This window comes from Procambarus clarkii, chromosome 35 (assembly GCF_040958095.1).
Source record: "Procambarus clarkii isolate CNS0578487 chromosome 35, FALCON_Pclarkii_2.0, whole genome shotgun sequence".
In the NCBI taxonomy this organism is placed as follows: domain Eukaryota; kingdom Metazoa; phylum Arthropoda; class Malacostraca; order Decapoda; family Cambaridae; genus Procambarus; species Procambarus clarkii.
Genome location: NC_091184.1, coordinates 37,977,139 through 37,992,572, shown reverse-complemented (window position 1 = coordinate 37,992,572; position 15,434 = coordinate 37,977,139). Strand labels below are relative to the sequence as shown.

Sequence of the window (15,434 nt, the reverse complement as noted above, 5' to 3'; positions counted from 1 at the left end):
GGATCTGTCTAATTACCCAAAGTTTTCTAGCATTACGAAATTAATGAAGAAATATGGAATATATATACTATAATGTTGGTGCTGGATGTTGAACATGAAAAAACATATCTTTACTCTTAAATAATATAATTTTATAACGAAACTAGACGAAACTGAGTGGCAGCTAACATCATAGGAAGTCGACCATCCAAGCGACAATGTTGTGGCTTTGGGTAATTATGTGGTCTCAATTTCGTTATAAAATTATATTATTTCAGAGTAAAACTATGTTTTTTCATGTGCTACATTCAGCACGAATGGTGCTGAATGTAGCATCATGGTGAGTAAATATATCATAGTTCTTCATTACTTACATAATGTTAGGAACCTTTGGGTAGCTCTGAGTGATTATACGGACCGTAACATGAGACCAAGAGTCATGGTAGGAAGCTACCTCCATCCACAACTTTAAGGCCAGATCCAACAAAAATATTGAAAATCGGAGAAGTTGAAACGCAATAGGTACACGGCTAGTAGGCAGGGCATAAAGAGCTAGAGCTCACTTCACCCGTAGACACTTATAGGTAAGAGTGTGCAAAGTAGCACCTTAAAAAGGTGAGGTGCAATAGGTAAGTTGAGAGAGAACTCTATCAACATTAAGGGCCCAAGACTTTTCAACACTCCCTTTAAACAGGTATTCAAAAGAGAACTTGATAAACACCTCTAAAGGATACCTGGTCAAACAGGCTGGGTTTGATCAGGTCACAACCAGGTAGGTCAGGCTGTGAGCAGCCTAGCGTCCAAGAGTCTGGTTGACCAGACCACCAACCAGGAGTCCTGGTCGACCAGACTACCAACCAGGAGTCCTGGTCGACCAGACCACCAACCAGGAGTCCTGGTCGGAGACAGAGACGGGGGCACGTTCATCCTGGGACCATCGCAAGGTAAGGTTAGGTTCTAGTAAGTTTATTGAGACAATACGATACATCTCAAAACTATAGTAGCAACCATCAAACGCAATACCCAATAAGCTGAGGTTATTCTCGTTTTATGCATTTTATAGTTTTGGGTGAAGCTATCGGTGGAGGGTAGCCTAGTATTTGGCAGGATGGATAGCTGGGGCTGGAAGAGTCCTCGTAGCGCAGTGGTAACATACTTCGCCAGCAATTTGGCCTGGGTTCGTATCCTGGCCGGGGAGGATTGACTAGGCGCTAATCTTGAACTGTAGCCTCCACTCACCTAATTGTACTCACCTAGTTGTGAGTACAATTCTCTGGACTCTACAGTCAGCCTGGACTACTCCAGCCTGGACTCTAGCTCCAGGCTGGAGCTAGAGTCCACTCAACAGTGTTGGGTACCTAGTAGTTAAAGGATTGGCGGGCCGTCTTGCGGGGAACATTAAGATTAAGGACCGAAACGCTGTGCGTGCTAGTGGTGTTACAAGAGTGTAAGAACTCTTGTATATATAAATAAAATACAATGATAACAGATGGAGGAACCCATGCTGGTTGGCGTGGGGGCGAGCCTTCCTCTCCTCTCTTTGTGGTTGAGAATTCCTGTGTCCTGCATACAACCAGCGCCACCCTTACATCCGCCTTAACCCGTCGTGCGATATGGGCGATATTTCTTTGCAGCCACGCCTTACTCCGGTGGCTAGCGCCTCCACCACGGATACCTGGACCGTATTATTGCCTTCCGGAGGGCCATTATTTTCCTATTATGGGGGCATGATACGTGTTCTCTTTTTCCCCCAAACTCTACCTTGAGCGTGGCGGACATAGTGCAGATATGTTCCTGCGTGTTCCCAGCCAACACCTTGATTCATTCACAGAAATCTGCACCTTTGGTACTAATGTTTCAAGGCCATATGGGCCATTTAGCTATCCCTTGACAAACACTGATGCGCTGGGAGGCTTCACCCTTGTATCTTCAGTCTGCAAGAGCGAAAATAGTTTGGGAAGTTGGATGGACAACATTCCTGGCGAGGTTGTCTATCCCGAGGGCAGCTGGGGATCGTCAGGGATACTCTGTGGATGTTGGCGGATATATGCGCGGATTTTACTCCGGTTCGTCCGTGATTTACTGTTTTGTGCTGGGGAAATTCTCGGATTATTTGTTGTTCCACGAGACATTCTCTATTCTTCGTGTTTATTTGTACTTGCAGTTTACGAGGGATTACTGGGATTGTTTGAGCATTATCAGGTTTTGTTTAGCATGTTGACTTTATCTTTATCAGCAAAAGTACCTGTTATAAAAGGTCGTGTGACCTTATTGTGTGAGTTGAAGAAATAAGTTCATACAGTTATTACTTATGGTGTGTAACCAAGAGACTTGACTTTAATATTAGCAAGAATTGCTGTCATTGGCGGCTTAAACAGTGTATATTAGATCCTTGGCATTTGACGAGACAGCCTTCTTCTTCTTGAGGTAATCTTGAGATGATTTCGGGGCTTAACGTCCCCGCGGCCCGGTTCTCGACCAGGCCTCCTTTTAGTTACTCACCCCTAGAAAGCAGCCCATAGCAGCTGTCTAACTCACAGGTACCTATTTACGGCTAGGCGAACAGGTGCATCAGGATGAAAGAAACTCTGCCCATTTGTTTCCGCCTCCACCAGGGATCGAACCCGGAACCTCAGGACTAGGAATCCGAAGCGCTGTCCACTCAGCTGTCAGGCCCCTTATGTGCAGATGTACCTAAATGTGTTATTAAAAAAAAAAAGCGACAGGTACACGGGTAGTGGAGATGAACGGGAAGTTTGACTGACAGACATGTAACAAAGATGAAACTGAGATAAAGCCAGGTACCCCGTCTCAGTCGTTGAAACATTCAAGTGTGACAGGAGTGACTGCCGTCTCTCAATGGACGGAAAACATCAGTTAAACCAAATTATATGATTAAATCTGCCCAATACGGGCAGGCACAAAGCGTCCACTAGACAGTGGAGCACAGTGGTTGCCCGGATCAGGTTAGGTTACCGTTACCTGTGGCAGGTCATGGCTACAGGTGACGGATCTCCCAATCCTGAACACCTTTATTCTATGAGCATCCGGGATAATTGCGGTGTTGTATGATATCTGGGTCACCCAAGAGGCAATAGTTTACATGTATATTGTGACGGGTCGGTGGCGGAGGATGGCAGGGCGGGGTGTGGAGTCCTAATAAGGGAATATATGTAGTCCCGAAGGAACTCTACACTGGTTGACTTCGCAACTTTATCTTTTAATGCAATTGCATTATGGTTCTCGTGCACATTTGCCAAGTCTGTTCACCTTGCATATAATCTCATATATGTTGGTGTGTATGACTTTAAAACTCACTTCATTCCGTATGTTCTCACTTTTTAAGCTGCCTATTCCCTCATCTTACTGGTATTGTAGTTGCTGTGTGGGAAGATGCTTGGATTAAAATAGCATATGGGTTGGGTTTGATTGACATGGGGAAGATATGAGTAGTGGGGCTAGAGAAATTGGATCAAGAGAGATTTTTCACAAGTCAAGCCTGGCCTCGGGCCGGGCTTGGGGAGTAGAAGAACTCCCAGAACCCCATCAACCAGGTATCAACCAGGTATAAAGTTGGGGATCATGATGGGTAGAAGGGTAGATTTAATGGTATGCGGTTAAGTTTTTATGGGTATTTTTGGGGTGAAGTCTGGGAGGGGAGAGGAAGTGGCGTTTGATTGCATGGAGTGAGTAGGAGAATGTGAGGATGATTATGCTACTGGTGTGGGTGGCCTTGGGGGGGATATCGAGCTGGGGTTGTGTGGTTTCCCCACTCCACTTCTTTGGTCATATCCCTCAGGATAAATACTTCTTTACAACCTGGTGCATACTAAAGTGTCTTCCCTGGGATTATTTCTTTTACTGTCGTGTGTGTGACAACTAGGTCTGGGACCTGTATCAGCCTAGCCTTAAACCTCTACACTGTAGTCTGTTCCCTCCAGGGTAAGTCCATCGGCCAGGATGTATTCACCTAGTTGTGCTTGCGGGGGTTGAGCTCTGCTCTTTCGGCCCGCCTCTCAACTGTTCCTAACTACTATTTTTTTCCCCCACACCACACACACACACCAGGAAGCAGCCCGTGACAGCTGACTAACTCCAAGCGACCTCTTGAGGTTATCTTGAGATGATTGAGACGAAAACAGAAACGTTCGTCAACTCTGTGAATACTTCACCACTTGGGCAGGACGGTGGAGCGACGGTCACGCTTCATGCAGGTCGGCGTTCAATCCCCGACAGTCCAAGTGATTAGGGGCACCATTCCTCCATTGACCTCCAGGATGCAACCAACAACAGTCGCCTGGACTTCAAGGTCAACTGAATTGCCAAATTTTTCGGGAACGAAGTTCTTAAGAAAATTCGACTTATTAACGTAATGACAGAAATTTTGTAAATCAACTTTTTGTAAATTTTGTAAGTCAAGCACAAAACACCAACTGTACGGTGAGTAGGTCAAGTACGAAACATCGACTGTACGGTAGGTCAAGTACGAAACATTGACTGTAGGGTAGGTGAGGTACGAAACATCGACTGTAGGGTAGGTGAGGTACGAAACATCGACTGTACGGTAGGTAAAGTACGAAACACCGACTATACGGTAGGTGAGGTACGAAACATCGACTGTATGGTGGGTGAGGTACGAAACATCGACTGTACGGCAGGTACGAAACATCGACTGTAGGGTAGGTGAGGTACGAAACATCGACTGTACGGTAGGTAAAGTACAAAACACCGACTGTACGGTAGGTGAGGTACGAAACATCGACTGTACGGTGGATGAGGTACGAAACATCGACTGTACGGCAGGTGAGGTACGAAACATCGACTGTACGGTAGGTGAGGTACGAAACATCGACTGTACGGTAGGTGAGATACGAAACATCGATTGTACGGCAGGTGAGGTACGAAACATCGACTGTACGGTAGGTGAGGTACGAAACATCGACTGTACGGTGGGTGAGGTACGAAACAGACTATACGGTAGGTGAGGTACGAAACGTCGACTGTAGGGTAGGTGAGGTACGAAACATCGACTGTACGGTAGGTGAGGTACGAAACATCGACTGTACGGTAGGTGAGGTACGAAACATCGACTACGGTAGGTGAGGTACGAAACATCGACTGTACGGTAGGTGAGGTACGAAACATCGACTATACGGTAAGTGAGGTACGAAACACCGACTGTACGGTAGGGAAAGTACGAAACATTGACTGTACGGTAGGTAAAGTACGAAACACCGACTGTACGGTAGGTAAAGTACGAAACATTGACTGTACAGTAGGTAAAGTATGAAACATTGACTGTACCAGTTGGCATTCATCTGTTTTTTTGTGCTTCTATCAACCTTAAACTGACTGGAGACGGGCCCCGCACTACACACCATCAACAACAACGGTCAAATGCTAGTTAATCTAGCCGTCAAATCCCTGGTAATGAAAGACGAGCACTATACATGACTGATTACTCCCACTTTTCTTGAAAAGTACTTCGCTTTCTTCCTGGTAAATACACCCAAACCAACCTTATCTATCTAGGTCTATGCACGGTTGATTTATAATTATAAAATCAAACTTATAAAAATCGTATGTTACATAAACTTATTAACAGCAGGAAGTCAGACTGTGTATGTAGGTAGTAAATATGCGTAAGTGCGCGCATACCTCCAGTTTAAACCTGGCGCTGCAAATTAATCCCAGGATTCACACGCCGAGTACGGTTTCACAACCCCTAATCCTGTACTTTAAATTCAAGCGTGCCTGCGTTTACAGACCAGCTGTGCTTGCAGGGGGGTTAAGCTTCTGCTCCTGGGGCCCCGCTTCTTAACCATCCATCGACTGGTTAATGTGTTAACACCTAACAATCTATTCTAACCACTTTGGGAATCTACATATTGCGTTCATCGCCACCAGCCTACCTCTTGGATTGCTCACCGCCTCTCAACCATTATTTTCAAAGTTCTTCCAGTGTTCTCAACATTTAACAAGCGCTAAATTTTAAGTGGTTATATTTAAGCAGAAGCACAGGAACCAAGGTAACCAAGGTGACCCACCTGACCTGCCGGGGACGAGGATCTGGAGTACGAGGAAGCATCATGACAACTTTTATTTTTGAAGCTCGGAGAAATCACGTCAAAAGTACTGTGAGGTAGGCTACGTCCTCCTCGTTTACCCATTCAACTTTCCTCTGGATGTCCTTTACACCGGAGATAAACTCTTCAGCACGGGTGGGATACGAACAAGGAGACACAGGTGGAAACTTAGTACCCAGATGAACCACAGACGTTAGAAAGAATTTTTTCAGTGTCAGAGTAATTAATAAATCGAATGCATTAGGCTGTGATGTGGTGGAGGCTGACTCCATACACAGTTTCAAATGTAGATATGATAGAGCCCAGTAAGCTCAGGAATCTGTTTGACAGTTGAGAAGCGGGACCAAAGAGCCAGAGCTCAACCCCCGCAAGCATAATTAGGGGAGTACACACACAGCCTGGTACCCAACGTGGCACACACATACACAGCCTGGTACCCAACGTTGTACACACACACATACAGCCTGGTACCCAACGTGGCACACTCACACAGCCTGGTACCCAACGTGGCGCGCACACACACACAGCCTGGTACCCAACGTGGCGCACACACACACACAGCCTGGTACCCAACGTGGCACACACACACACACACACAGCCTGGTACCCAACGTGGTACACAGCCTGTGAGAGTCCCCACTCAGGTCAAGGGTTGCAGGGTGCTACGTGCTATGTCAGGGCTCAGTGTTGGGAGAGAAGAAAAACCTGGCAGCTTGAAAGGTTTCTCAACTAAACACGTGGAGGTGTAGCCTTTGAAACGTTGGAGGTAAATGCCAGTCGGCAGGTTACTGGGCGTCACGTCGGCCAGTAATTACACAAGACCTGGTGGCGCCTCTAAGGCCTCCCATGCCATCCCGGCGCCCAAGTATACTGGTCGTGGCGTTATTACATCATCTTGAGGTTACCTTGAGATGATTTTGGGGCTTTAGCGTCCCCGCGGCCCGGTCCTCGACCAGGCCTCCTTTTTGTTACACACCCCCAGGAAGCAGCCCGTAGCAGCTGTCTAGCTTCCATATACCTATTTACTGCCAGGTAACATAGTCATCAGGGTGAAAGAAACTCTGCTTATTTGTTTCCGCCTCCGTCGGAGATGGAATCCGGAATCTTAGGACTACGAATCCCGAGCGCTGTCCATTCAGCCATCAGGCGCCTGTAAGGCCTCCTATACCCCCCCGGCGCCGACGTGCTGGCCCTGGCGGTCTTACATATCCTCTGTGGACACACATCTCTTAAGGTAACATTGATTTGACTTGCGGCAAAGTATTCCTGGCCCAGGTCAACACACGCCAGGATGACGGAGCAGCAGCAGCTTCCCCCCGCTGTCTCGCACATGGTGCTACACGCCTCTGGTCACTGGTCTTACTGCTCACTGTATGGTGAGTGATATGAGTGAGTGAGTATGGGTACCGGAGCAGGTGGGTGGACACTCACCTGGTCTTTGTCGTACCGGGGCACCAGTCACTCCTCCGCTCCAGACCGGTCCTCAAGGTACTCCAGAGAAATTTAAATTTTTCGTTATTTCAAATGCACAGCGGTGAAACAAGAAGAATTTTCTATTTGGGAATTGCACTTCCTGTGACCGGAGGAATATACCACACCGACTGTCAAGCCTCCAAATCGATGATTTTATTATGAATTATGAGAACACACGAGAGCGCCATAGCACACCCTCCCCCTCACAGCACCATCTCAACACTGACAAGTTTGCTAGTCTCCTTGCCAGGCGCCGCCCAGCTGACCAGAGAGGCCAACTGGCTATTTTCTAATATAATTATTCTCATTCACCTCATTATTCTGATGAATGCATCACTTCATATACATTTACGTATCACAGCTGTTTTTACAACACGTAAATAATGTACTCGATGTTAAATGACAAATATTAAGACACATTCACTTGCATGAGTACCATAAGACACAAGTCCATAATAAATGCTGAAATGTATTCAGTTTGTCTACATCACAAAATTCTGACATTGTTTACAGAACGTTCATCTGGTAAATGTAAACCATCTAACTGGCAATACAAGAAACTTCCAGGAAAATGTCATGGAAAATTAAGCAGTATACGGCAACTATCACAATGCTGCCTAGAGTAAGGTGCGCGCGCTGCTGACCTGCCAACACCACCAGGGTGCTAGTGCTGACCTGCCATCACCACCAGGGTGTTGCTGCTGACCTGCCATCACCACCAGGGTGTTAGTGCTGACCTGCCATCACCACCAGGGTGTTGCTGCTGACCTGCCATCACCACCAGGGTGTTAGTGCTGACCTGCCATCACCACCAGGGTGTTAGTGCTGACCTGCCATCACCACCAGGGTGTTGCTGCTGACCTGCCATCACCACCAGGGTGTTAGTGCTGACCTGCCATCACCACCAGGGTGTTGCTGCTGACCTGCCATCACCACCAGGGTGTTAGTGCTGACCTGCCATCACCACCAGGGTGTTAGTGCTGACCTGCCATCACCACCAGGGTGCTGCTGCTGACCTGCCATCACCACCAGGGCGCTGCTGCTGACCTGCCATCACCACCAGGGTGTTAGTGCTGACCTGCCATCACCACCAGGGTGCTAGTGCTGACCTGCCATCACCACCAGGGTGTTGCTGCTGACCTGCCATCACCACCAGGGTGTTAGTGCTGACCTGCCATCACCACCAGGGTGTTAGTGCTGACCTGCCATCACCACCAGGGTGCTGCTGCTGACCTGCCATCACCACCAGGGCGCTGCTGCTGACCTGCCATCACCACCAGGGTGTTAGTGCTGACCTGCCATCACCACCAGGGTGCTAGTGCTGACCTGCCATCACCACCAGGGTGTTGCTGCTGACCTGCCATCACCACCAGGGTGTTAGTGCTGACCTGCCATCACCACCAGGGTGCTAGTGCTGACCTGCCATCACCACCAGGGTGCTGCTGCTGACCTGCCATCACCACCAGGGTGTTAGTGCTGACCTGCCATCACCACCAGGGTGTTAGTGCTGACCTGCCATCACCACCAGGGTGTTAGTGCTGACCTTCCATCACCACCAGGGTGCTGCTGCTGACCTGCCATCACCACCAGGGCGCTGCTGCTGACCTGCCATCACCACCAGGGTGTTAGTGCTGACCTGCCATCACCACCAGGGCGCTGCTGCTGACCTGCCATCACCACCAGGGTGCTAGTGCTGACCTGCCATCACCACCAGGGCGCTGCTGCTGACCTGCCATCACCACCAGGGTGTTAGTGCTGACCTGCCATCACCACCAGGGTGTTAGTGCTGACCTGCCATCACCACCAGGGTGCTGCTGCTGACCTGCCATCACCACCAGGTGCTGCTGACCTGCCATCACCACCAGGGTGCTGCTGCTGACCTGCCATCACCACCAGGTGCTGCTGACCTGCCATCACCACCAGGGTGTTAGTGCTGACCTGCCATCACCACCAGGGTGCCCCCTACCTGGTATATATATATATATATATATATATATATATATATATATATATATATATATATATATATATATATATATATATATATATATATATAATATATATATATATATATAATATATATATATATATATATATATATATATATATATATATATATATATATATATATATATATATATATATATATATATATACAAACAAGCCTGAATGGTCCCCAGGACTATATGCGACTGAAAACTCACACCCCAGAAGTGACTCGAACCCATACATACATGCAATACATACACAGAGCTTCTCTAGCTGGACATCGACTGTGAGGTTGTCGAGAGTGACCACAAAAGAAGCACTTCAAACCACTAGTTGTAGCTGCAGAAACTGTCAACTTTTTCTTCTACACTTTCTTGTCCTCCTGAGTCCTCCAGGTCTAATGAGAGTGCCATGGCAGCGTTTGTGGCCCTTGGCTGAGCATAAGAGGCAGAAAGTTTCTGTGCCGTTTCTAGAGTGTGAGCCTGGTCAAAGGCTGACTGTAAGTCTAAAGTTTTATTTTCAAGTAAGCGCTGCCTTATTGTGGCAGAACCTAGCCCATTAATGAAAGCATCTCTCACATAGTTATCACAAGCTTCTACAGCAGTCACTGCTTTGAACTGGCAATCTTTAGCTAATAACTTTAAAGCCTGAAGAAACTGACCAAGCGACTCACCGGGTTCTTGGCGTCGTGTTGCAAGCACATGCCTTGCAAATACTTCCTTCTTGGGCTTTACAAACAGTTCTGTTAGGGATGTTTCAGCAGCATCATACGTAGTGCAGTCAGCTACGTAGTTGAACACACGTGGAGCAACGTAGTTTATTAAGAGACGCAGCTTGTTCACGGTGGGGGTATTTTCTTCTACTGCTAGAATGAAGTTTTGGAACGTCTTGAGCCAATGACGCCATTCCTGAGCGGCGGTGGTGGCGTTTGGGTCAGTAGCAGACCGCTCGGGCCGTAGTAACCGCTCCATGTTCACTGGCTGAATTATTTGTTCAATAAATTGAGGTAAAGGAGAAGTATTGCCAGACATGTGGCTTTATTGAACAAATAATTACAGTACAGTTACATCCTGCAATAACACAAGCCATATAATATACAATACTTATAAAGACTAACAGTTTTAGTTTTAGTTTAGTTCATTTATTATGCACCCCATACCCATCTTGTGGGCGGTAGTGGAAAGGGTAACAGAAGCACATAATGGGCAAGTTACAATCTTGATGAGCTAGTTACAAAATTCAATATAAGTCATCACATCAACAATGGGTTCGAGATTGACCACAAGTACAGTTTCTAAATTAAGCAACTGACATATGTGGAGAGCTAGTGTCACAATTTATATGTTTGTCCTGCACACCGCCCACCAACCAGTGGGCAGCGGTGGATAAGTTACAGTCACTTAAGGCGTTGAGCTTTTTCTCAAGACGAAACTTGGGCTGATCTCTAATTTGCTTCTTGGGTGGAAAGGGAGGGATTAAAACTGGAAAGGGTGTAACCTCCCACGGAGCAGGAAAGTGCCGTTGTTGTTTCTCTTGGTACAAATCATGAAACTGATGCATTCTGAGTTGAGGTCCAGTTTTTGTTATCCATTTGGAACAATGCTGATCTTCAATAAAGAAATTCTGGAGGGCTCCTGTGCAAGGGTTAGGAAGAGTTAGCCTAAGCATTTTTATACCAATTTGACAGTTAATTTCAACAGTGCTTAAGATATATATAATAATAAGCAAACTGCATATGACTAACGCTAGAACAAATAGAAATTAAACTAGGAGTTAACATAAACTAACCTGTACACAGGCACGACACGGCTGATCTGACAACAAAACAGTCAAGCGAGCATCCAAACGAAACAGTCAAGCGAGCATTCATCCGGGTACAATCTGCCTCTACCTTGGATCACTTATGGACTAATATAACAGCTCTCCTTACATCTGGTATAATCTATGACAGAACAACTGACCACTATCCTACCTTCCTCATAGCAAACATGGACATAACACCACCAGAAAGCAAGAAACTCTCATTCAGGCTACGCAGTGAATCAGCTTTAGGGAATCTCTCAAATGCACTTCACAATATTAACTGGGAATCTGAATTCAATAATACACAGGATATTAACTCATTAACTAACCTCTTTCTCTCCAAAACTCTAAGCCTCTACAACACTCATTGACGTCCCCCTCCTTGCCAAACAAGTAACTGACAAAAGAATAAACAATCCGTGGCTCACAAGTGGCATTCAAATCAATCAACAAAAAACATGAATATGAAAAGAAATTAAGGATTGGCCTAGTTACAAAGGAAGTAGTTAAAAGGTACTCATCAGTGCTTACCAGTATCATAAGAAAAGCTAAACTTTCATATTATGAGACTAGATTCAAAGAAGGAAAAGACAACATGAAAAGCACATGGAAAGCCATCTCTAATATCCTAGGAACTAAACAACAATCCCACAACCAGATAACACTCTCTAAGGATGGCTATACACCGTCACCTGATTTAGAAATGGCAAATGCATTTAATAGCTTCTTTTCATCGGTTGGTGCTAACCATGCCAGTAAAATCCCACAGACTCAGACACATATCAACACATATCTCTCAGGCAGCTATCCAAACTCTCTTCTCCTTTCACCAGTCAGCCCGACAGATGTTGTGTCCATCATACACTCAATAAAAACCAAAGCTGGGAACATCGGTGAAATCCCATCCATTGTCTACAAGAGGGCCTCCCATACCCTTGAGCCACCCATAACTCTGTTGTTCAACAAATCCCTAGTGTCATACCTTCCCTGATATCATTAAAAAAGCAAGAGTAATGCCAGTTCATAAAGGAGGCAATCCGGCAGACATAAACAATTATAGACCAATATCAAACCTACCCATACTATCAAAAATATTTGAAAAAAAATGACAAAAATGAGTTTCCGATTGGACTCTTCATAGACCTGAGAAAGGCCTTTGATACTGTTAATCACAACTACCTCTTACGTAAACTCCATCATTATGGAATCCGAGGCCATGCCCTGGACTGTATCCAATCCTATCTTAGTGATAGACTCCAATGTGTAGCCATGAATGATATAACCTCTCCCACTCTACCAATAACCGTTGGAGTGCCACAGGGCAGCACTTTGGGACCTCTCCTATTTCTTATATACATCATATATGTAGTGCCTGGTTAATGTACCATTAATGTACCATACAAATACCATAGAGTATACATGAGAGGATATGCAGTGACTTAATATCTAACATATTCAGAGATTTGAGTAAGTGTACCGAGTGCTGTCTGGGTCCAGAGTTAGATATTGTTCTAATAGCAGCTTTGTGTTGGGTAATTAGAGGACGTAAATGATTTTGGGTAATAGAACCCTATGCACAAATACCATAGTTGAGATAAGGATAGATGAGAGAGTAATAGAGCGTCACCAGGGCAGGGCGAGGTACACAATATCTGAACTTAGAAAGAATGCCAACAGTTTTAGAAACTTTTTTTGCTATATTTAGAATGTGTCCCTGGAAATTCAGCTTGTTATCGATGAGGACACCAAGGAATTTACCATCAACTTTACTACTGATTTGTATAGTGTTTATTCTTAGATTAATTTCATTTGAGGACTTATTACCAAACAAAAAATAGAAAGTTTTGTCAATGTTAAAGGTGAGTTTGTTAGCAGTTAGCCAAAGATGGACTTTATTTAGTTCTGTATTCACAGTGACATTTAGAGCAAGCGGGTCAGGACTGGAGAGAATGAAAGTTGTGTCATTAGCAAATAAGATTGGTTTGAGGTGTTGAGAGGCATTTGGAAGGGCATTAATGTAGATGAGAAAGAGGAGAGGGCCAAGTATGCTGCCCTGTGGAACACCAATGTTTATGGGTAGAGTAGGAGAAAGGGAATTATTCACAGAAACCTACTGGAGCCTGTCAGTAAGGTAAGACTGAAGGTATTGTAGGGAGTGACCTCTGACTCCATAATGATGTAATTTAAGAAGAAGGTTTTGGTGGTTGACAGTGTCAAAAGCCTTGCGCAGGTCCACAATTTTTTTTTTTTTTTTTTTAAGATATATACAAGAGTTGTTACATTCTTGTACAGCCACTAGTACACGTAGCGTTTCGGGCAAGTCCTTAATCCTATGGTCCCTGGAATACGATCCCCTGCCGCGAAGAATCGTTTTTTCATCCAAGTACACATTTTACTGTTGCGTTAAACAGAGGCTACAGTTAAGGAATTGCGCCCAGTAAATCCTCCCCGGCCAGGATACGAACCCATGACATAGCGCTCGCGGAACGCCAGGCGAGTGTCTTACCACTACACCACGGAGACTGTAACCCAACCCAAATAACCCAACAGGGAACTCATTTTTATCAAGAGCTGTATGTATCAAGTTAATCATACTAAGAAGTGCATCGTTAGTGCATTTATTGGGTCTGAAACCATATTGGCAAGAGCTAAGTATATTGTGTTTGGCTAGATATGAGTAAAGCTGCTTGTAGATTAGCTTTTCAAATATTTTTGACGAGGTTAGCAGAATTGATATAGGTCTGTAATTGTTGACATTAGTGAGATCACCACATTTGTGGACTGGGGTTACTCTCGTTTTTTTTTTTTGAATATCCGGAAAGGTTTAGAGTTCAAGTGATTTGTTGAAGAGCAATGCAATGGCAGGAGCTAGAAATCTGGAGGATTTTTTGTAAATTAAAGATGGTATCTCATCAAGGGCGTTTGACTTAGTGTTAAGGGAAAGGATTACATCATTAACATCAGAGGAATTAGCGGGAGCTAGGTACAGAGACTCTGGATTGTTACCTGTAAGGTAGTCTTTAATATTAGTGAGTGAAGATGGAATATCATGAGCAAGGGATGTCCCAATGGATGAAAAGAACCTATTGAATTCAATAGCAGGGTTTGAGGCCGAAAGCACACCATCGCCATTGGATAGGAGAATTGTTTTTTTATTCAAAATCTTTTTTGATCCTAAAATTTGGAAGATAGTGCTCCATGTTTTCTTAATGTTGCCCTTAATTTGGGTGAATTTATTTTCGTAGAATTTTAGTTTGGCTCTTCTAATTATTTTAGACAGCATTGATGAGTAAATCTTTGAAAATACTTTGGAGATGACTCCTAAGCTATACTTCTTCTCAAGGTCATGTTTTTTATTAATAGATTTAAGTATACCCTTTGTAAGCCATGGAGTTTTTAACCTTTTATTTGTAACTTGCTTCGTTAGCATTTGACAGTGGGAGTTATAAAGGTTCAGAGTTTTCTGAAGAAATGTTTGCACTGCTAGGTTGATGTTGTTCACAAATGATTTTTGGAGTTCAGTCCCTGAGCCCATTATTACAAAAATACAAAAACTCTTGTATATATAAATCAAATCAAATCAAAATAAAGTGCCTCTGTAACTCTTTCCACTACCGCCCACAGGATGGGTATGGGGTGCATAATGAATGCACCCCCCCCCCTACTTGTGTGAGATCAAAAGTAGTTAAAGAGAAATCTGAAAATGAGTCAAATGATTAGTTAATTCAATTACAGGAGATGACGACTCGTGGAGAGGATACCCCCTCAGCTACCTTAAACAGGAGTTAGGAAGAAACCCTCAAGCAGTTTTTTTTATTTTTTTTATTATTATTTTCTACCACAGACGTGGCCACACATTTACAATGCTAACCAGCATACATACATTTTCTTCTGTCCTCCATGGACAGGGTTAGAGATGTGTTAAACATATAGTTTCTCATAGTTTCTTTCTTATTGATTCCTCAAGCAGTAGTAAGAGAAGAATCCCTCAAGCGATAGTAGTAGTACGAGAGATTGTTTTTGTTTTGGTGAACACAGACGAGTGAGCCGCGGCCTGCGGCTCTCTTCCCCGCCCTTCACCACACACGTGCACACCAGCCCTTT

The 15,434-nt window shown here is 44.8% G+C and overlaps 1 protein-coding gene across 1 annotated transcript; it reads right to left on the bottom strand.

Annotated features, from left to right (window-relative positions):
• Nucleotides 1–9,856: 9,856 nt before the first annotated feature.
• Nucleotides 9,857–10,558, bottom strand: LOC123768534 (uncharacterized). Its single transcript, XM_045759182.2, has one exon. It carries the CDS (start codon nt 10,556–10,558, stop codon nt 9,857–9,859), a length of 702 nt encoding a protein of 233 aa, XP_045615138.2.
• Nucleotides 10,559–15,434: the final 4,876 nt, after the last annotated feature.